The following is a 24,091-nucleotide window of genomic DNA, read 5'->3' on the forward strand; positions in this document are numbered from 1 at the left end:
TTCCAGCTGTTCTCCGCCTAGTGAATATTTTTCATTAATGTTTTTTTACCCCAAGTACTTTACATTTATCCACATTAAACCTCATTTGCCAGGTGTCTGCCCACTCCTTTATTATGTTCAGGTCTTTCTGCAAAATTCTATGTCCTGATGCGAGTTTATTATTCTGCTTATCTTTGTGTCATCTGCAAAGCTCGAGACTGAACTAGTCATCCCATACTCTATATCATTTATGGATATGTTGAATAGAATTGGTCCCCAAGACAGAACCTTGGGGTACCCCACTCACATCGTCTGAGTACATGTTATTTACCACTACCCTTTGGACCCGTCCCTGTAATCAGTTTTTGACCCAAGCACAAACCTTATGGTCCAAGCCTGCGGATCTCAGCTTGTAAATTAAGCGTTTATGGGGGAAGGTATCAAATGCTTTTGAAAAATCCAGATACACCACATCCATAGGCCTCCCCACATGGGCGTAGCATAAGGGGTTGCAGGGGTCACAATCGCAAACCCAGTCCCTAGCTCCAGGGGGCCCCTGCAGCCTCCCTATCATATTATATCCTCCACAAAGTCCAGCTCTGATCTGCCCTAGAGCCCCACAGCCACGCTCCAATACTGGGCTTCCACAGTCCACACCCCTCTGTTCTCATTGGCTGGGGAGAAGCTGTGAGCCATTTCCTGAATGGAGAGAAGCACGGGGTGAGAACAGCCCAGGATGGGGAAGTGTCTGTGCTGTGTGCTGGCAGCATTGCATGGTAACCGAGCTCAGCGAGGCAAGAGGAGAGTGCCGCCCTGTAGCCACGATGGGACGGATGTTACTGGTGAGGTAAGACACTGCTCAGCGTCTCCTAGTCACCAGCTGGGATTTTTTTGTACCCCCCACCCGGAGATGTCTGCTTATCCCACTTCCATGACAACTGGGGAAAAGGCACACACCTCTGGAAGGTAACCATCCCCCAACACTGACAAAAAAACCTTCAGAAATTGCTAAAACAAATCCCTTAACATCTCCTGAGCATCCCCTGAGGGACTGCAGGCTCCAGATTTTGTGTCACATGACTTTGCTGCCCCCCCCCCCCCCCCCCCCCCGCCAAAGCCCACTGACCATCCTCTCTACCCTGGATGCTATGCCCGGCTGCTGAGCTCCTTTCCCATTACAGCACCCTATACTGCTCCTCCTCTGCAGGGCTGAAATCACATTCCTTTACAACACAACCAGTGAGCCACGATCTGCAGAGGGTGTATCTGCCTACTGCAACTACACTGCCTTTCCGACCAGAGAATTTCACAGGTCAGAACAGCAACATAAAAGCCAGATACACCCTGTGAAGGCTGACAGACTGTGTGTAAAGGAATGCAATTCCAGCCCTGTGTATTGTGGGGGGGGGGGAAGCTGTATACAGTGCTGGGATGGGAAAGGATCTCTGCCAAGTGACCTGCTAGGGGTCCCTGTCTTCTGATTCTCCAGCGGTGATCCCTGTCCTCTGATGTAAGTGGGAACTCAAAACTCATAACCCACTTTGAGTATCTTGGCGTGCGGTGGGTGTATCTGCACGCATGTTGGAATTTGTGGGTGTTAGTGGGGGGGGCCATGTCAACTTTTGCATTGGGGCCCACAAGCTTCAAGCTATGCCTCCGCCTCCCCATATCTAGATGGCTGCTCACTTCCATGTAGAATGTTAGCAGATTATGAGAAAATGTGGAAGGTTTTTTACTTTTGCCATCAGGACAAGGGGGTGTCCATGAAAATTCCTCCCATGTTTAATTTTCTGAAAGACGGGGCAGATCAAGATCTTGCCATCAGCACACTGCTATGTTTCCTGCCTCCAGAAGGGGTGGAGTCATGCTCTTTCATGTGCTGTCCTGCAAAGACGACTGGGGAAAATCCGAAAATAAACAATTTCAGTTTAGATTGTAAAAACAAAAGGATCGTCAGGACTGTCATACACAATTAGGTGAATGGAGATTCTATACTGTTAGCAGTAAAATTTTACTTATCTGGTAGTAGTAAACCCTAAACTAGTTCTTCAAAGGCACACCAAGACAGAAAATATTTATTCACGCAGCAGTATCGGTAAAACAACATTTCATCTGGTTTGTCAAAGTCATATGACTGGCCTCTGATCCAATCACAGAGTGCGTTCTGCAAGCAACACTCAATGGGACACTGCAGACTCCATACCGCAACCTTTTATGACTGCCACCTACTGGAAAATGGATGTGCGGTATGAAGTAAACACGGGAACGTCCAGCGGAGAGAGGCATCTCTCTATTCAATGGACCCAGTCCAATATAAACTACAGAGGTGATAAAGCCATGTGATACCAACCTATTAAAATCAAAAGTATTGTATTCTCACTATGTGCCAGCAACAATACTTTAAATGGACTTTTATTACAGCCTTCGACATGCCAAACAATCACCAAGTTGTAGCATCATAAGACTTTTTTTAACATGTAACGTTGACATTTCTTCTATGGCAGCTATAAAGGACGGGGTTCACATCCAGGGATACACAGCTTGGTCTCTGATGGATCAATTTGAGTGGGATGAAGGTTTTGCGGAAAGATTTGGACTCTACTTTGTGGAATTTAAAAGCAAGAACAAGCCTCGTTATGCAAAAGCATCTGTACAGTTCTACAAAAAGATTATAAGAGCCAACGGCTTCCCTAATATCCGAGAGGTAAGACCAATCTCTACAGAGAGAAACTGAAATGGAGTTATTTTGATAATATAAAAACTGGATATTTTATACTATATACCAGTCTTTCTCAACTTTTTCAACACCACGGAACCCTTGAAATAAACTTTTCTGGCTCGGGGAATCCCTTCTAAAAACATTCCTATCTACAACTCGTGATACATTAGTGTGATGGTCAGTGGGAAGCATGCTCCTTACACTTGAGGTCATTGGGAAGAATTCCCACCTTGCAGATACCGTATTTATCAGTGTATAACACGCACCCCAAGTTTAGGGGGGAATTTAAAAGAAAAGAAAACTTTTAGGAGGGTAGTTTAAGGAAAAAAAAACTTACATTTAAATGCCCATCAATGCAGCCTTGTCAGTGTAATTTGCAGCCTTCCATTGCAGCCTTGTCAGTCACTTGCAGCCTTACATTTACCCTTGTCAGTCACTTGCAGCCTTGTCAGTCACTTGCAGCCTTGTCAGTCACTTGCAGCCTTGTCAGTCACTTGCAGCCTTGCATTTAGCCTTGTCAGTCACTTGCAGCCTTGCATTTAGCCTTGTCAGTCACTTGCAGCCTTGTCAGTCACTTGCAGCCTTGCATTTAGCCTTGTCAGTCACTTGCAGCCTTGCATTTAGCCTTGTCAGTCACTTGCAGCCTTGTCAGTCACTTGCAGCCTTGCATTTAGCCTTGTCAGTGTCATTTGCAGCCTTCCATTGCAGCCTTGTCAGTGTCATTTGCAGCCTTGTCAGTCACTTGCAGCCTTGCATTTAGTCTTGTCAGTCACTTGCAGCCTTGCATTTAGCCTTGTCAGTCACTTGCAGCCTTGCATTTAGCCTTGTCAGTCACTTGCAGCCTTCCATTGCAGCCTTGTCAGTGTCATTTGCAGCCTTCCATTGCAGCCTTGTCAGTCACTTGCAGCCTTGCATTTAGCCTTGTCAGTCACTTGTAGCCTTGCATTTAGCCTTGTCAGTCACTTGTAGCCTTGTCAGTCACTTGTAGCCTTGTCAGTCACTTGCAGCCTTGTCAGTCACTTGCAGCCTTGCATTTAGCCTTGTCAGTGTCATTTGCAGCCTTCCATTGCAGCCTTGTCAGTGTCATTTGCAGCCTTGTCAGTCACTTGCAGCCTTGCATTTAGTCTTGTCAGTCACTTGCAGCCTTGCATTTAGCCTTGTCAGTCACTTGCAGCCTTGCATTTAGCCTTGTCAGTCACTTGCAGCCTTCCATTGCAGCCTTGTCAGTGTCATTTGCAGCCTTCCATTGCAGCCTTGTCAGTCACTTGCAGCCTTGCATTTAGCCTTGTCAGTCACTTGCAGCCTTGTCAGTCACTTGCAGCCTTGCATTTAGCCTTGTCAGTCACTTGTAGCCTTGTCAGTCACTTGCAGCCTTGCATTTAGCCTTGTCAGTCACTTGCAGCCTTGCATTTAGCCTGGTCAGTCACTTGCAGCCTTGCATTTAGCCTGGTCAGTCACTTGCAGCCTTGCATTTAGCCTGGTCAGTCACTTGCAGCCTTCCATTGCAGCCTTGTCAGTCACTTGCAGCCTTCCATTACAGCCTTGTCAGTCATTTTCAGTCTTGCATTTAGTCTCGTCAGTCGTTTGCAGTCTTTTCTGTGGCTTTGTCATTTAAAAATGGCGCAGAGATACAGAGCGGATGTCCTGTGTATCTCAGCGGTGCTCGGTAGTTCTTGGCGGCTTTCGGCTATTTTCGGCCACCGTCGGCTGTTCTTGGCGGCTTTCAGCTTTCCGAAAGAAAAAAGTGCGTGTTATACGCCGATAAATACGGTAGCTAAAAAGATCAATGGTGTCAGTAGGAAATTATCTGAGAGGTAGAAATTGCTCATTTCTCAAGGAACCCCTAGCAACATCTAGAGCAGGGATATGCAATTAGCGGACCTCCAGCTGTTGCAGAACTACAAGTCCCATGAGGCATAGCAAGACTCTGACAGCCACAAGCATGACACCCAGAGGCAGAAGCATGATGGGACTTGTAGTTTTGCAACAGCTGGAGGTTCGCTAATTGCAGATCCCTGATCTAGAGGAACCCTGGTTAAGAAACCCTACATTAGTATGATGGTCAGTGGGAAGAATGCTCCTTACACTTGTATTTGTAGCTGCTGGCTTTTCATTTTTTTTCCACAGTGAAATCCAGCTTTAAAGCAGTAGTAAAGGCTAAAAATAAAAAAAATAAATAAAAAACAAACAGACCCTGCAAGGCAAAGGCATAATGTGCTAGTACGCATTGCATACTAGCACATTATGAAAGAGTTACCTTGAAACTAATGCCCTTCAGTAGCACGCGCGCAAGAGTCACGGCCACGGCACGGAGCTCTGAGGGAACAGCGCGGGTATGTCATTCTTTCAGAGCACACGCCTTGTGGCGCCACCAGCTGTTGCTCCCTAGAGCAGCGGTCACCAACCCTGTCCTCAGGGCTCACTAACAGGCCAGGTTGTATGTATTACCTCGGGGGAGATGCAGACTAGAATACTGCAATCACTGAGCAGCAAATGATATCACCTGTGATGGATTTCAGTTATCTTGCAAACCTGGCCTGTTAGTGGGACCTGAGGACAGGAGTTGATGACCACTGCCCTAGAGTATTTACTAAACGGTGCACATTTAGGCAATATTAATTTAACCTACAGCTTTATTATAAGCTTACCTGTAGGTAAAAATAAAAATGCAGGGGCTATTACCGCTTTAATTAAAAGACAGATGCAGATAATAATTTGAAAATATGACAAGAATACTTAACTAAAGATGCTGTTTGCGCCACGGGTCCCTCCATTTTATATGGCATGGCACAGGTGACCAGATCAGACGCATGCATGATGGCAGCTCTAAAGCTAAACAATTATTCCAAGTTTTAGCTGTAGTATATAGGACTTGTGTGTAAGGATACGGCCAACCCCACTTTGTCAGCAAAATTACCTTTTAATCACTTCAGCCCCGGAAGGATTTACCCCCCTTTCCTGACTAGAGCATTTGTTTGCGATTCGGCACTGTGTCGCTTTAACTGACAATTGTTTGGTCGTGCGACGTTCTACCCTAACAAAATTAACGTCCTTTTTTTTCCCCCCACAAATAGAGCTTTCTTTTGGTGGCATTTGATAACTTCTGCGTTTTTAATTTTTTGCGCTATAATCAAAAAAAGAGCGACAATTTTGAAAAAAAAAAGCAATATTTTTTTACTTTTTGCTGTAATAAATATCCCCCAAAAATATATAAAAACACAATTTTTTCCTCAGTTCAGGCCGATACGTATTCTACATATTTTTGTTAAAAAAAAAAAATAAAATAAATCGCAATAAGAGTATATTGATTGGTTTGCGCACAAGTTATAGCGTCTACAAAATAGGGGGTAGATTTATGCCATTTTTATTATTCATTTTTTTGCTAGTAATGGCGGCGATCTGCGATTTTTATCGGGACTGCGACATTATGGCGGACACATCGGGCACTTTTGACACTATTTTTCGGACCATTGTCATTTATACAGCGAACAGTGCTATAAATAGTCACTGATTATTGTATAAATGACACTGGCAGGAAAGGGGGTTAAACACTAGGGGGCGATCAAGGAGTTAAGTGTGTCCTAGGGAGGTGTTCTAACTGTGGGGGGGGGGGGGGGCTACCACTGACATCTACTGCTCCCAATGGCAGGGAGCAGTAGATCTTTGTCATTCATGTCAATAGGCAGAACAAGGAAATGCCTTGTTTACATAGGCATCTCCCCATTCTGCCTCTCAGCCTCACGATCGCGGGCCGCCAGCGAACATCGAGGTTGCAGGACCTGCGGGCATGCTCCCGTGGCGGGCGCATGCCCCCCCCAGGCGGAAAATTCATAGGGACGTACAGGTACGCCCATTTGCCTGTACGAGACATTCTGCCGACGTATATGTGTGTGTGGCGGTTGGCAAGTGGTTAAGGGCTTGGTCAGTTCGTAATGATGTTCCTTTGGTATGAAGTCAGATAAGGTAACCAGGATATTGGAAGCTCTCTTAGATATTTAGAGACAATTTTAATAAGGAAATATGAAATATGCAATTTCCCCTATTAATAACATAGCACAGACCTAACCTCATCAAAGCACTGCTACTTCTTCTGTCCAACCAAAAGCCTTAGAAGATGGAGGTGACTAAGGAAGCAGAAGAACCTCCACCAATTTCTTCTGTAGTTGCCCAGCAGAAAAGCTACCACTGATTCCCGAGAGGGAGCGGGCGCCTAAAGATGCTTGCAGCTGAAGCAGAATTTTTTTTGGTCATATAACCTAGAGGTAGAGGAGGTCCATCTTCTCCTGAACGCTGGGGGTGGCCCTGTATGCCGCTTGCCCTGGATCAGAGTTATATGTTGCCATGGTGTGGGCAAGCCGGCTGCCATCACCATAGCATCTAATGGCCATAGAGCATTATTGATTGCTAGGATAATAGCGGTTGGCTGGCTCAGCCGCACCATGACAAACCCATGAAGCTGATCAAAGAAAAACTGGGTCCAGTGTTTGCGGAACCCTAGAAGAATTGAGACAACACCCTGCCTGAGATACACTAGCCTAGATTAGAATTTTACCAGTTTGAAAGTGAAATAGTCTAACCCAACACTTTCAACATTCAAATATACCGTACATGTATATTTGTAGCTGCTGAGCTTTCTACATACACTATATTACTAAAAGTATTGGGACGCCTGCCTTTACACACACATGAACTTTAATGGCATCCCAGTCTTAGCCCTTGTACACACAGTCGGAGGTCGGAGATAACCGTTTTGTCGGATATTCCGACTGTGTGTGGTCTCCATTGGACTGTTTCCGTTGGAATATCCGACGGACCAACTTTTCCAACTTGGTAAAATTTTCCGACAAAATGCTCCGATCGGACATACTCCGATCATGTGTAGCCTACTCCGACGGACAAAGTGCCACGCATGCTCAGATCAAATTCCTACACCAAAGCTATTGGCTATTAGCCTGAACGTAGTCCCGTCGTAACGAAATAACGCCATCACGTTATGTACAATCGGATTTTCCGACAACTTTCTCCGACCGTGTGTATGCAACATCACTTCCGGACCTCTTCCGGAATTAATCCGTCGGAATTACTCTGACGGATTTGGTTGTCGGAATCTCGGACCGTGTGTACAAGGTCTCTAGGGTTCAATATTGAGTTGGCTCCGCCCTTTGCAGCTATAACAGCTTCAACTCTTCTGAGAAGGCCGTCCACAAGGTTTAGGAGTGTGTCTATGGGAATGTTTGATCATTCTTCCAGAAGCGCATTGGTGAGGTCAGGCACTGATGTTGGACAAGAAGACCTGGCTCGCAGTCTTCACTCTAATTTATCCCAAAGGTGTTCCATCGGGTTGAGGTCAGGACTTTGTGCAGGCCAGACAAGTTCCTCCTCCCCAAACTCGCTCATCCATGTCTTTATGGACCTTGCTTTGTGCACTGGTCCAAATCATTTGGTGGAGGGAGGGGGGATTATGGTGTAGGGGGTTGTTCTTCAGGGGTTGGGCTTGGCCCCTTAGTTCCAGTGAAGGGAATCCTTCATAACAAGACAATTTGGACAATTTCATGCTCCCAACTTTGTGGGGATTTGGGGATGGCCCTTTCCTGTTCCAACGTGATTGCGCACCAGTGCACAAAGCAATGTCAATAAAGTGATGGGGGACACAGTGACCCGGGGGGGGGGGGGGGCACACAGTGATGGGGGACACAGTGATGGGGGACACAGTGACCGGGGGGGGGGGGCACACAGTGACAATGCATATAGTTTGACCACATCTACTTTTCGCATAGCGCCCCGCTGATCAGTTTCTCCCTGAAGTGTCGCTGAATGTCAAGTTCTCAGGTTGGGAGGTACAGTATGCATATGGAGGAAGGGAGGGAGTGGCGGGAGGGCAGCATAATGCATATTCGCCTGTGTAGACATAAAATCATTGCACCGGCTCTCTTTTAAAATGAAACCAGGTGAGTTATGTTCCTTTTCCCCTCATGTAAAAATGTTAATTTTTAAAACTTGTAGTGCTGTGACTTGGCATTGTGTGTTACAGACAGGGGTGCACACTGATGGTTTATGCACAATTACCATGAACAGTGTAAAGTCCCTTTCATACCTTACACTTTTCACGTATGGAATAAAACATGTTTTTGTGCTGGTTATAACCATGTTGATTGTATTTTATATGCATACTGTTCATTTATTATGCAAAGTATTCAGAATAGGGATTTTCCAAACTGCAGATGCATTAAAAACACATTTGTAAAGAGTAATTTCAGCGCAAATAACTTAATGAGGCTTAACTTTATCAGGTGGAAAACTGGCACCGTATATCAACAGAAACCTGCTCCACCACAAACAAACTTCTGGCTGCAGGTAAGCACATATGAGCTGTGTGTGTGTTTGGCAAATAATATGGGGGCTGTACTGAAAGTAATGCAGAAGCGGGCCCATTTTTCTCTCAACTTACGTAGGTCGTTCAAATTTCACATGTTGGTAGAGTAACTCTCCCTCTATAGTAACTCTTCTTCTTTTTCATTGCAGGTAAAATAATGGATTCCAAGCAGAAGCAATGTGTCGTCAATGAGTTCTTGATGAAGGAGGGGTGCAGGTTGTCAGACATCCACAGAAAGAAACAGAATGAGAGAACGAAGATGAATCCTTTGGCAAGAGCAATGTTTTGTCCTTGGTGACTCTTCTCAATGATGTCATCTATGCAAACATTCTGTAGCCTTCTGTGGATGTTGGACACCCTGTACCCCTCCTTCATCAAGAACTCAATGACGACATGCTACTTCTTCTTGGGATCCATTATTTACCTGCAACGAAAAAGAAGAAGCCTTCCTTTAGAGCAGGGATATGCAATTAGCGGACCTCCAGCTGTTGCAGAACTACAAATCCCATGAGGCATAGCAAGACTCTGACAGCCACAAGCATGACACCCAAAGGCAGAGGCATGATGGGACTTGTAGTTTTGCAACAGCTGGAGGTCCGCTAATTGCAGATCCCTGCTTTAGAGCAAAGGTCTCCAAATTACGGCCTGGTGGCTCTATTCCTCCAACAAACACCAATGATGGGACACCATTGCTCTCACTGACACCAATGTTGAGGCAAAATTTCTCCCACTGATACCAACAATGGGGCACTATCCCTCCCAATGATGGGGCAACGTTCCTCCCACTGATACCAATGATGGGGAACCATAACTCCACTTATACCAATGATGAGGCACCATTCCTCTACCCCAATTAAAGAGAATTAAAGGTCCACAAGGAAATCATCAAAAAGAAAAAAAAAACGGTCAAGCATTACAACACAAAACCACTTTTTTGAAAGTAGATGACCATTCCCTTGTGGACCTTTAGTCCTCTCTAATTCTATGTTTATTGTAGTCTAGGAGGAACACACTTTGTTTCCTTTTTTGGGAAGGAGTGAAGGCCTATATAGGGTTCAGGTTTACTTGGGATTAATATATCCCATTATTTACCCATTACTGAGGTGACGCTCATAGTTTTTCTTTCTTCTTTCAGTTATATGCACCATTCCTCTCACTGATACCAATGATGGCAGAATAGTGCCCCAACTAACACCAATGATGGGGCACCTTTCCTTTCACCGACACCAATGTGGGGTAAAATTTCTCCCACTGATGCCAACAATGGGGCACTATTGTGCCAACTGACACCACTTATAAGGCACCATTGCTTCCACTGGCACCATCAATGGGGCACCATTCCTCCCACTGATATGAACAATGGGGCTCTGTTCCCCCAATTAAAATCAATGCTGGGGCTTGGTTTACTCCAACTGATGCCGGGGCATTTTATACTCCACTAACTACAGTCCGTCCTCCCCAAAGCCAGGTGAGCCGTAAACTGGCCCTTTGCTTAGAAAGTTTGGTCTACCAGCAAGACCAACGTGAAATTTGACTAGCCTATAAGGCTGCATGCACACCTGAGCGTATCGTTTTTCAGGCAGAAAGTCGCAATTTTGCACAGGTCAAAAGGTCACCAATGTAAAAAGCAGAAGAACGCCCGAATTGAGCTACCAGAAAAAAAAAAAAAAAAAAATCCAGAGCTCTTTTGAGCTTAAAGAGGAGGGCCGATTTAAAAAATTTTTTTTTAAAAGTCAGCAGCTACAAACACTGTAGCTGCTGACTTTTAATAAGCACACTTACCTGTCCAGGGCGCCCGCGATGTCGGCCGCCTGAGGCTGACCCGTCCCTCGGCTCTCGGGTCCCGGCGCCGCCATTTTGGCTAAGGGAAACAGGCAGTGGAGCCTTGCGGCTTCACTGCCCGTTTCCTACTGAGCATGCGCGAGTCGCGCAGCGCTTTGTGAATGGGGAGCGCTGTGTTCTGGGACACACAGTTCCCAGAACACAGCGCGACCCATTACCCAGAAGACGCCGCACGGAGGAGAGAAGACAGAACATCACCGCAGAGGAGGAAGAGGCAGATTAGGACGATGTGCCTAGCAACAGGCATTTCTGGTTAAGTTAAAAAAAAAAAAATTTTTCTAAATTTTTCTAAATTTGAATGTATTTTTTTTTTTCAGGGTGGCCCTCCACTTTAAGGCTGGCCATACATTCATCGAATTTTGAAAGAATTTTCTTTGAAAAATCAGAAAATTTGTGCGTTTTGTGATCCGATGATGCCACCATTGATTTCAAAATTCAGCCAAACAAGCCTTCAATTTCACCTCGTGTTGCTACAAAAAATTATTTTCGTGGCCGGGAATCTTCTTTTCTCTCCGGGAGTTTTCTTTTCTTGCACTTGTACATTTCTTTTTCGATTACATTTCTCACATCATTGATTAGAAAATAATTTGTCTTTCAAAAAAAATTTCCAACATGTCCGATTACTCAAATTTGATTGCTGCAGCCCCACTAATGGTGCGAAATACGAACAAAAATTCTTAGATACGATTTTCGAAAAGAAAATTCTTTCGAAATGCGACCGATGAATGGCCCTGCCTAAGGCATTTGGCTTCAGGAGATTTGGAGTGGAAGATGTGAACCATCTCCATAGAGAATAATTGATTTTTTTTATTTTATTTTTCTCCTCCAGCGTTTTGGAGCTTCAGGCTTCAAGCTACAAAAACGCTGAGGTGTGATTGGGGCCTCAGTTATTACAAAAAGTTATGCCCACTTTTTGCATTACTTTTGGTACAGCCCTCATAGATCAGTCCACAACAAAATCCCTTTGACCGGTTGTATGCAATTGATGTACAGTACTGTATAATATACCCCGAAAATATCATAGGGTCAAAATGACTAAAGAATACAAAAATGTAACACTATAATAGAAGCTTATGGGCACCTAAAGTCTAACTCTAGGTTTTCTGTCTCTTTAACCACTTTCAGACCGGACCATTTTGCTGGTCAAAGACCAGACCACTTTTTGCGATTCGGCACTGCGTCGCTTTAACTGACAATTGCGCGGTCGTGCGACGTGGCTCCCAAACAAAATTGACGTTCTTTTTTTCCCACAAATAGAGCTTTCTTTTGGTGGTATTTGATCACCCCTGCGGTTTTTATTTTTTGCGCTATAAACAAAAATAGAGCGACGATTTTGAAAAAAACGCATTATTTTTTACTTTTTGTTAAAATAAATATCCCCCAAAAATATATAAAAAAACTTTTTTTCCCTCAGTTTAGGCCGATACGTATTCTTCTACATGTTTTTGGTAAAAAAAAAATCGCAATACGCGATTATTGATTGGTTTGCGCAAAAGTTATAGCGTTTACAAAATAGGGATAGTTTTATAGCATTTTTATTAATAATTTTATTTTTATTTTTTTACTAGTAATTGTGGGGGACCCATCGGACATTTTTGACACATTTTTGGGACCATTGTCATTTATACAGTAATCAGTGCTATATAAATGCAGTGATTCCTGTGTAAATGACACTGGCAGTGAAGGGGTTAACCAGTGGGTGGCAGTGTAGGGGTTAAGTGTTCCTAGGGGTGTGTTACTAACTGTGGGGGGGTTGGGCTTTCATTTAGTGAACACTGATCTCTGCTCCAATCACATGGAGCAGAGATCAGCATCACTAGTTGCTAGGCAGAATGGAGAAATGTTGTTTACAACAGCACTTCTCCATTCGGCCGCTCCGTGAGACGATCGCGGGGATGCCCGCAGCGATCGAGTCCGTGGGTCCCGCGACCGGACTCACGGGGGTCCCGACCAGCGCGGGAGCGCGCCTCCGGCGGCGCACTCCCGATGGCAGGGCGGCAAATTTAAAGGGACGTACATGTACGCCCATTTGCCTGCCCGTGCCATTCTGTTGACGTACATCGTCGTGCGCTGGTCGGCAAGTGGTTAAAATAGTTCGTTTGCACCAAGCGATATTCCAGCAGCATCTCAGGAGACTTCCCGTCTGCTGCTGTAACATAATAGAGTCAGGCTAAATGCTTCTTAGCCCTTGTACACACGATCGGAGATTCCGACGGAATGTGTCCGATCGGAGCGTTTTGTCGGATATTCCGACTGTGTGTGGTATGCATCGGACTGTTTCCGTCGGAATATCCGTTGGACCAAATTTTCCAACTTGCCGGAAATATTTTCCGACAAAATGCTCCGTTCGGACATACTCCGATCATGTGTAGAGAATTCCGATCGGACAAAGTGCCACGCATGCTCAGATCAAATTCCTACATCAAAGCTATTGGCTACTAGCCTGAACGTAGTCCCATCGTAACGAAATAACGTCATCACGTTCTGAAAGATCGGATTTTTCGACAACTTTCTCCGACCGTGTGTATGCAACAGTTTCGGACAAGATCCGTCAGACAAAATCCGACGGATTTGGTTGTCGGAATCTCCGACCGTGTGTATAAGGGCTTAGTCATTCAGAGGAAGCCTTGTATTTTTATCAATGAATAGACGGCTTCCTCTTATTGGCTGAGGTGGAGATGCGGGCGTGGAACGTCACAAACTCCACCTTGAATTTTGTTCCAGCAGCAAACCGGAAGTCTCCCAAGACACTGCCGGAAAACAACGCTACATATGATATAGGTACATAGTTGGTAAGGTTGAATAAAGACACTGGTCCATCCATATCACTAACATTATCCATAGCCCTGTACATTGTGCTTACTAAGAAAACAAATCTAAGGCTCCGTTCACACTAGAGCGACTTGCCATGCGACTTTGGACACAAAGTCGCATAACAAGTCACATCTCCATTGATATCAAAGGCACCCGTTCCAATCTATGCAACTTAAAGTTGCAGCCACTTTGAAAAGGTGCCTACATTACTTTTATGCGACTTTCTTGCACCTTGAGTGCCGGAGTGTAAAAAGTCGCTCTAGTGTGAACGAAGCCTATAGTATTTTTTAAATGTATCTAGCTAGCAAGAGCCCTATCACACCGTGCCGTCTAGGGCATCAGCGGTAAAGCGACGCCATTTTTATCGCCGCTTTACCGTCGTTTTAGTGCCACTATTCGTCCACTAGTGGGGTGGTTTTAACCCCCCTCTAGCGGCAGAAGAGGGGTTTTGCCGGCGGTATCGCATCGCTGCCCCACCGATTTCAATGGGGAGAAGCGGTGGAGGGGCGGCGAGTTCACCGCTCCAAATAAGCTGCTGGCAGGACTTTTTCTGACGCCCTGCCAGCACACTGCTTTTTTCAGGCGCTATAGAGGCGCTGTAGCGCCCGAAAAACGCTGGCAATGTGAAAGGGGTCTAACCATTGTGTACAGTCCGTGATACTTTAAAAAAATAAAAATAAAATTGCGCTAACATTACAATAACAATAACATAACAATTTTTCAATACAAGCTTTTGGGATTTGTCCAAGGTCCAAGCAGCACTTAATTTCTTGAATGTATCCCTGCTGACACTGCCGATTCCACATCCTTACTGCTCTAACAGTAAAGAACACCTTATGCAGTTAAAGCGAAGTTGCACTCAAAAGAGGAAGCATTGCTTATCTGCCACCCCCTACCTCCGATGCACCTTTAGTTCCTGTTTTTGGCAGGTACCTATCCCCAACCTCCGGGAGACCTCGCAGCCACCTTGCAGCAGGAAGTGCGCTCCCCCCCCTCCTCTTTGCCACTTAGAAAGCACATGCGCAATAGGGAACCGGTTTAATTTACAAGAAATGGCAGGGGCAGCAACTGAAAAATTGGCTGGGGTGCCGGTGTTCTGTCAAAAAGTGTCCGGCCATCGGATAGTGTCTGGCCCGTACCCCGAAAGTCTCCAAAGAAGAATGGCGCCTGCGCACTGAGTCCAGGTTGAAGCCCCACCATCCAAGTGGACATACGGTTGCTCATAGTAACAGGGCACATCGCGGGTTCGCTTCGCTCGCCACGCTTCGGGCACGGCCTCGCTCGCCAAGCTTCGGGCACGGCCTCGCTCGCCAAGTTTCGGGCATTGCCTCGCTCGCCAAGCTTCAGGCATGGCCTCGCTTTGCTCGTCACGCTTTGGGCACGGCCTCACTTCGCTTCCTACGCTTTGGGCACGGCCTTGCTTCGCTTGCCACGCTTTGGGCACGGCCTTGCTTCGCTGGGCTATTTTTTATTCTATGTCCACTTGGATGGTGGGGCTTGAACCGGGACTCACTGCGCAGGCGCTGTTTATCTTCGGAGAGTTTCCGCTTCTCCTTTTTGCCCATACCGCGCAAGCGCAGTACAGGGCGGACACTATGTGATGGGGGACACTATCTGATACATCACCGGCATCGTAGGACCCGTGGACAGGTAAGTGTCCTAATATTAAAAGTCAGCAGCTACAAATACTTTCAATTTTTGGAGGGGGTGTGTGCTGGAACCCCGCTTTAAACATTGAACAGCTTCTTGTCCAACTTCATTGTGTGGCCGTGTGTCTTCTTTAGAGATCTTAAATAAAAAAAGTTTTCTCCCAACGCCAGGGCCACCATTTAAAAATATTCTCCCGGGAGAATACGTTTAATGTTTGTAGTCGTTCCCCATAACCGAGTTTCTCCAGCCCTCTTATTAGCTTTGTTGTCCTTCTCTGGACTCTCTCCAGTTCCAGCACATCCTTCCTGAGGACTGGTGACCAGAAAAGAGTCTTGTAAAGTGCTAGTATTATAGTTTTATCTCACAAGTCAATACCCTTTTTCATGCATGCTAGTAGTCTGCTGGCCTTCCTTGCCGAAGCTTGGCAATGCACGCTATTGCTGAGCCTGTGATCAACTAGGAACCCCAGATCCTTTTCCATCTTGGATTCCCCCAAAGATTCCCCCCCCCCCCCCCCCAGCCTATACCTTGCATTTATATTTTTTAGCTCCCGAGTGCATCACTTTACATTTTTCAATGATAAATCCCCTTAACGACGACCGTACGCACATATGCGGCCTAGGCTTGAAGGGGTTAAACCAGGTAATGCTTGCAGCTGCAGGCATCACCCCGGTACCGTACCGTTTTTTTTAGGATCAGGCGGTTGGCTCTTTAGCGGTAACAACCGATGTGGCTAAAATCCACTCAGCTGTTATTCTATAGGAGCGTGGGGTGGGGGGTTTGGCCGACGGCTCCCCTCCCCCCTTCCCACCGCTTTTCCCGTCCCACCGGGAGACACGATCCAGCACTTCAGGCGGCTGGGCCGAGACTGGAACAAAGGCAGAAACGGCTTTGATCGAGTCTCCTATGTAAAAACACGGAAGCGACGTCACAATTTCACTTCCGGTTTACTCAACTGCCAATGGCGCAGATTTAAAAAAAATAAAAATAAATGGAATGACAGTATTCAGAATCGCTGTTTTTGGTGATCTGAATACTTTAAAGTGCAAAAGAGGGAGTACCTGTCACCACCTATTACTGTCACACGAGATGTTTACATTTCGTGTGACAATAAAAGTGATCAGAATTATTATTATTATTTTTTTAAAGTGACAATGTAAAAAAATTAAACAAAAAGTTTAAAGCGCCCCCGTGAGCTAGCGCAGCAAAGAAACCGCATGCGTTAAGTCACGCCCGCATATGTAAACGGTGCTCAAATCACACATGTGAGGTATCGCTGCGATCTTTAGAGTGAGAGCAATAATTCTAGCAAAAGACCTCCTCTGTAACTCTAACCTGGTAACCGTTAAATCTTTTTAAAGCATCCCAAGTCCATCAAGTCCAACCTATGCGTGTGATTATCTTCAGTTCAGGTGCTTATCTAATAGTTTCTTGAAACCATCGATGCCCCCCGCTGAAACTACCGCCTGTGGAAGGGAATTCCACATCCTTGCCGCTCTTACAGTAAAGAGCCCTCTACACCAGTGGTTCTCAACCTTTCAAGTGCCGTGATAAAATTTCCCAAGTTGTGGGGACCCCTAACAGTAAAATTATTTTCGTAGCGTGAGTTGTCATCACCCAATGCAAGACAAGTAATTTGCACCCCTAACCTATGGAGATTTAGCGCTCCCTTCCACTCGTATAGTATTAAACCCCTTATGGTACATTTTAGGATGTACCGCTCTCTTTGCTCTCCTTTCTTTCCCTTTTATCGCTCTCTTAATTTCTTTTTTTTTCTCCCCCATCCCTCTCTCTAGCCGTCTTGTTCTTTATCTTATTCTTTCTCTCCCTTTTTCCTTTGCTCCTACCCCTCTTTTCCTCTCCCTTCCATGGATTCTCTATTTGTATTCCTTCTCTTATTCCTTGGTGGGGAAGGGGATGGGATGAGTGGCAGTGCTGGGGGGGTTCTGATCAGCCAACTTAGGTGCTCTTGATCAAGGTCATCTGCTGATCTGAGAACTGTAGTGGGGACTTTTAATGGCAACTATAATCACAGGTAGTGTTACTCACTGTGTCTCCAGCTCTGTGGTGTCTCGCAGCAGTGACACCTATACCGAAATCAGGAGATAGAATCTCCTTCAGCCCCTCCCACTTCTCATTCCTCACCAGTCAGCTGACCTCTAGTCTCTGCCCCTCAGCCATGCTGTGCACCCAAGGTGAGGCTTTTTTTTATATTCTCCTCAGTAATATGCCACTGACGATCTATTTTAGCTGCCCTGATTATTCTCTTATTTATCTTAATTAGGCATCTCCTATTGCATTCTTTGTACCTTTGGAATGCACATGGTGACCCTTCTTATATTTTCTCACAGCAGCCGCAACACCAAGCTAACTCTTTAAAGTAACAGAACACCTGGAGTTAGGCTTTAGGAGAATATGGCCATAAAATGTTTATGCAGCTGCAAATGCATTTGGCCTCTGCATGGTAAAAAAACCATGTGCACATTCATGTGATTGTCCCATTAGTGCATTCTGCAATTGCTAGCATGTGCAGGCTGTTGGGTGTGTTACAGCTGCACTTCTGTTACCACAAAGCATAGGTGGACATTTGGCCTCACGTGGTAAAGTAGTGGCCAGCTACCCCTTGATTATTATTATTATTATACAGGATTTATATAGCGCCAAGACAGTACAGTTACAATACAATTAAATACAAGAGGGTTAAGAAGGCCCTGCTCATAAGAGCTTACAATCTAATAGGGTGGGGCAAGTGGTACAAAAGGTAATAACTGGGGGGAGATGAGCTGATGGAAGTGATAAAAGTTTAGTTAGGCATGATAGACTTTCCTGAAGAAATTCGTTTTCAGGGATCATATAAAGGCAGCTAGAGTAGGAGATAGCTGGACAGAGGTAGAGAGTTCCAGAGGATGGGAAAGGCTCTGGAGAAGTCTTGGAGACAAGCATGAAAAGAGGGGACAAGGGAGCTAGAGAGTAGGAGGTCTTGGGAGGAGCGGAGAGGACGGTTTGGGTGATATTTGGAGGCAAGATTGGCGATGTAGCTCGAGGCAGAGTTATGAATGGCTTTTTATGTTGTTAGTATTTTGAGGCTGGGTTCACACTGTGTGCGGAAATTTGGACCTGAAACTGAGCCAGAAACACACAGGACTCTTCTGCTGTGCACTCCACAGGCACCCCTGAGATGTGTGGGCTGGCTCCTGTCATGTGAATTGGATGCGGGGAAACCTACATCCAATTTGCAATAGCGTGACCCAGCCTTAAATGTGAATTTCTGGGCAATTGGCAGCCAGTGGACAGAGTGGCAGAAGCAGGTAGCAGACACGGAGCGGTTTGATAAAAGGTAGAGAAGTCTGGCAGCACCATCCATGATAGACTGAAAAGGAGAAGTCTATGGAGATGGATCGGTAGGCCGATGAGAAGGGAGTTTCAGTAGTCAAGGCCAGAGATAACAAAGGTGTGAATGAGTAGTTTGGTGGTTTTGTTCGTTAAAAAGGGGCGAATTTTAGAAATGTTTATGGAGCTTTCAACAGCGATTGATGAGCTTTGTATATAAACTAACCCATCAGTGCATTCTGAAATCAATACCATTTGTAGGCTGGAGATCTGTTCAATGGTCTTTATTTACCAATGTTATAACGTGTGCATTACCCATCAATTGAATAAAAAGCAAATAATGTGGAGAAATGAAAATGATAAAAAAAGAACATGGAGAGAACATGAAAAATAAACCTACAAACAGACAAGATAGGAATGCTAAAATGCATATACACTCATAAGTTAAGTCAGTAAGGCTGCGTCCACACGGGCGGACTGTCTGGCCTACTTAGTCCGTCGAAACACATTTCAGCGGACAGTCCGCTCGTGTGTGGGCTTCAGCGGACTTTTTCAGCGTGCAGTCTGGCGCACTAAGTATTTTGGATTTTTCAAAATACTGTCCGTCATACTTTGGTTTCAGCGGACAATCCGCTCGTCAGTATGCTAGTTCGACGGACTAAGTATGGCGCATGCTCAGAAAGGATTTACACGGCGAAAGGTTGCATTGCTGTGTATTGGACTTCCTATTTCTAGTCCCGTTGTACGTGCTGTACACGTCATCGCGCAAGCTTTCGACGGACTGTTTGTGCATTCCGTGTGTGGTCAAGTCCGTTCATTCGAAAGTAGGACGGACTGTCCGTCGGATTGTATGACGGACTAAGTAGGCCATACAGTCCGCCCGTGTGTACGCGACTTAAGGGTCCATTAAAACACATTTAAACAAAAGAATACTTACAAATATATAGATCTAGGTAGAGCTCCAAGAAAATGTATCTTGATCAACAATTGATGTTAAAGATCCTTTTGGAAGTGCATATGGGATATAAAGTCAAGTGCAAGAGTTTGAGAACAGTTACCTTCAGTTTGTGTCTGTTGGACCCACACTATAACAAATGACACATCTTACCTAAAGTAATAGGATGGATATTAGACATGCAAGGCCGCCTCGGGTGTGTTTTTTACGGTCACCGTTAAACAGCTGAAATGGGATCGATCTCTCTCTCTCTATTATATATATAATCAGATCAATCGTGGGGCCAATAATGGTCCTTCAGATGTTGAATTGAATTGTGCCTGAAAGACAGCAGCTGTTGTGTATAATTCTTTTTGCATACTAAATATGAACATTCATGGTGTCAGACCAATAGAAGGCCCTTCCTTTTCATTTATAGTGATTGATGTGTTTTTTTTTTCCCAGTATGTAGAAAGCCAATTCACGCAATGTGGAAAAACGGTGGAGGTTCAAAGCAAGACCTAAGTTCTAGGCATTACTATCGGTTACTACCTAAAACTGCTCTCAGGCCAGGTTCACACGGACAGCTGTTTTTTTTTTTTTTTTTTTTTGGACAGTTCTGAAAATTGATCAGTGGATCACTTTCAGAGTTGGTGTTCTATCGGGAAATGCCCTCCATCGAAAAAAAATGCCTCCAATGGGTCTGCACATGTGCAGTACGCCACGTCACTCTAGCTGATATGTTGATCAGCGGGCGTGACGTCAACACAGCGCATGCGCAGATCGTAGGAGGCAGTATCTGACGATCTGCTAAGCGCAGAGGGAGAATGAAATTGTCAGATTCTGCCCCGGGGGGTGGGTTTTGACTGTATGAAACGGCATGTTTTCTGTCTGTTGCAGGGCGTTTTGAGTGTGTTCAACGTCGGGTTTTGGCTGCGTCTTAGACCTAGACATGTGCACACTGAAATATTTCGTTTCGGAATTTCGATTCGTTAACTAAATTTATTTGTTACTCCCGAAATTCGTTTTTATTTATTTTGTTTCGTTAAAAAATGCATTAGTCCGAAAATCCAAAATAATTAAAGGTTCAATCCGTCATTGAAGACTTATGGTGTCTGTCGAATGTTCTATGAAGATTCAACGGAATAGCTTGTAGGCGGAAGATTCGACAGAGCAGCTAAACTGTACGACGCTGCAATCGCGCATTTCCGGTCGAATGTTCCGCCTACAAGCTATAGTAGAATTCTAATGTTGTATGACACTAGAAATAATTATTTTAATCAATCAACCAATATTAGAATTCTTCTATAGCCTATGGGCGGAGCAGTTGACCATAAATATCCGCTCGCAGCGACTGCTTTGTCGAATCTTCATGTCGAATCTTTCTTCTCTATGTGGAATAATCTTGGACTAATATAGTTAGGTTAGGCACATTCAACCTTTTCTGCTATTGTCTCTATAATGTCGAATCTTTTCTCTCGATGTCGAATAATCTTGGACTAATAGAGGTAAGGTTTGGCACATTTGACCACAGGTTCGATGGACACAGATTGCTATTGTCAGTGTCATGTCGAATCTCCTATCTATATCGAACTGTTGTCGCAACAAAAACCAAAATAAAAGCATTTGTTTTTGTCGGATCTTTCGGATTCTGCACATTCATTATCGTTTGTTAAAACGATAATGAAAATACCCGAAATTCGGGCGAAAATGCATTCGGACGAAAACGAATGCACATGTCTACTTAGACCCCTTTCACACTGAGGTGGTGCGGGCCTTAGTGGTTAAGCCCCAGTAGTTTTAGCGCCGCTTTACCGCTGTTATAGCTGCACTTTTTGGCTGCTAGCGAGACGCTTTTAATCCCCACTAGGGGCAGAGGAAAGGGTTACTAGCGCCCATTTTGCTGCACTGCTGAATCACTTTGCAGGCGCTTCAGCAGTGCTGCCCATTTATTTCAATGGGCAGGGGCAGTAGAGAAGTGGTGTACACAGTGCTCCCGCACCACCCCAAAGATGCCGCTTGACTTTTTTTTCCCCCCCTGTCCTGTAAGTGCACCGCCCCAGTGTGAAAACACTTTTCACACTGGGGTGGCTTGAGAGGCGCTTTTCAGGTGCTATTTTTAGCGCTAAAATGCCTGAAAAGTGCCCCAGTGTGAAAGGAATCTTAGGGGCGGATTAACCCCTTCCCGCCGAGCGTACGCAGATGTGCGTACTTGGCTTCCGGGGGGTATACCGGGATGATGCCCGCACCGTTTTTTTTTAGCGAGCGATTGGCTTTCCAGCCATAACAACCGAAGGGGCTAAAAGCTGCTCGGCTGTTATACCGGAGGAGCGGGAGGGGACGTCCCCCCCTCCCGCCGCTGTTACCGGTGCTCCCGCTCAAACGGGAGCACCGGTTCGCGATCCGACGCCTCCGGCTGCTGGGGAGGAAGTGGAACAAAGCCGTAAGTCATGACGTCACTTCCCGTTTACTCGGCTGCCAATGGCGCCGCTTTTAAAAAGATATACGGTATTCAGAATGGCCGTTTTTGGCGATCTGAATACATTGAAGTGTAAAAGGAGGGGTGGGGTGTCTTTTAGACCCCCGATCCCTCCATTAAGAGTACCTGTCACCACCTATTACTGTCACAAGGGATGTTTACATTCCTTGTGACAGCAATAAAAGTGATCAAATTTTTTTTTTTTTTTTTTTTTAAACAATTTATTCATTTTCAAAAAAATTAAAATAAAATACAGCGCCCTGCCGTCCCCGCGAGCTTGCGAAGCAAATAAAAAACGCATACGGAAGTCGCGCCCGCATATGTAAAAGGTGTTCAAATCACACATGTGAGATATCGCCGCGATCGGCAGAGCGAGAGCAATAATTCTAGCACTAGACCTCCTCTGTAACGCTAACCTGGTAACAGTAAAAAAAAATGAAAGCGTCGCCTATTGAGATTTTTAGGTACCGTACTTTGTCGTCAATCCACGAGTGCGTGCAGTTATTAAGCGTGACATGTTTGGTATCTATTTACTCGGCGTAACATAATCTTTCACATTACGCAAATAAATTGGGCTAATTTTACTGTTTCATTTTTTTTTAATTCATGAAAGTGTCCCTTTTCCCAAAAAGTTGCGTTTAAAACACCGCTGCGCAAATACCGTGTGACATAAAATATTGCAACAATCGCCGTTTTATTCTCTAGATTCTCTGCTAAAAAAAAAAATAAAAATTATATATATATATATATATATATATATATATATATAATGTTTGGGGGTTCCAAGTAATTTTCTAGCAAAAAATATGGATTTTAACTTGTAAACACCAAATGCCAAAAATAGGCTGTCCTGAAAGGGTTAAAACACACACAAAACCCAACCTTCAACACACCCAAAACCCGCCCTGCAATAGCGAGGCAGAATCTGCCAATTATTCTCCCTCGGCGCTTAGCAGATCGTCAGATACTGCCTCTGACGATCTGCGAATGCGCCGCGTTGACATCGCGCCAGCTGATCAACATACCAGCTGCAGTGACGTTACGAACTGTGCATGCGCAGACCTATGGGAGGCATTTTTTGACAGAGGTTCTTTTCTCGATAGAATAGCGATTGACAGGTAGCTTGGAGGTGATATGTCTCCTGTTTTTTCTTTTTTTTTAGGGGACATCCCACCATTCCAGGACCATGTGCATTAGAGACAGCTGCACTGCATCCCAAATTCACATGAATGGCGACGGTACCGCCTACCACAAGAGACATAAAAATTTACAGCGGCAGTGTATACAGGCACGTCTGTGGGCTAGGTTAACTTGCTGGTGGGTGTAGAAGTAAACTTGTGAACCCAACATCCCATTTTCATCACCCATTTGCCACCCGTGTGAACAAGGCCTGAAAGTATTGCTAAACAGTAAAGACAATGAGGTGTCAGATCTGTAATAGTCCTAATTTGATCTTAAATTCATTCTTGAAATCAAAAGTGGGCTCAGGTACCTCTTTGTTGGCCCTAATAAAAAAAAAACGTGCCAGAAAAAGGGGGCTCAGGTTAATACTAAGGAACATTTTACTTGAAGAATCTGAAAGTACTTGTCCATGGCAACCTGATTCTTTCTATCATTCTTCTAATGGTGTATGGGAGAATGGAAGAGAGGATCCTAGTAGTCTGCAGTCTCTTAAAGGAATAGTTATTTAGCTGCCGTGGTGAATAAAGGACAGCACTCCCTTCAGATATTTTAATAATTAAAAAGTGATTGTAAATTCTCGTTTAAAAAAAAAAAAAAAACATGGTTATACTTTCCTCCTTTGTGCAGTCGGTATTGCACAGAGCAGCTCGGATCCGCCTCTTCTCAGGTCCCTCTTTGCTGCTCCTGGCTCCTCCCTCCCATCGAGTGCCCACCTCAGCCAACAGCTTTCTATGGGGGCACATGAGCCGAGTCAGAGCTCCGTGTAGCCATTCAGACACGGAACCCCGA

The 24,091-nt window shown here is 45.0% G+C and overlaps 1 protein-coding gene across 4 annotated transcripts in view; it reads left to right on the forward strand.

The window, feature by feature from the left end:
- Nucleotides 1–24,091, forward strand: part of LOC143958204 (lactase-like protein) — an 80,410-nt gene that overhangs the window by 49,418 nt on the left and 6,901 nt on the right. For 2 of the 4 annotated variants that reach the window (XM_077467676.1, XM_077467678.1), the window contains exons 13-14: nt 2,484–2,683; nt 8,989–9,052. In XM_077467676.1, coding sequence (XP_077323802.1) covers nt 2,484–2,683; nt 8,989–9,052 — 264 coding nt within the window. The remainder of the gene's footprint in view (nt 1–2,483; nt 2,684–8,988; nt 9,053–24,091) is intronic. The other 2 variants (XM_077467679.1, XM_077467680.1) reach the window with 1 other exon arrangement.

This window comes from Lithobates pipiens, unplaced genomic scaffold (genome assembly GCF_037356315.1).
Source record: "Lithobates pipiens isolate NorthernLeopardFrog02 unplaced genomic scaffold, aLitPip1_a1.2 Scaffold_6, whole genome shotgun sequence".
NCBI classification, from domain to species: Eukaryota; Metazoa; Chordata; class Amphibia; order Anura; family Ranidae; genus Lithobates; species Lithobates pipiens.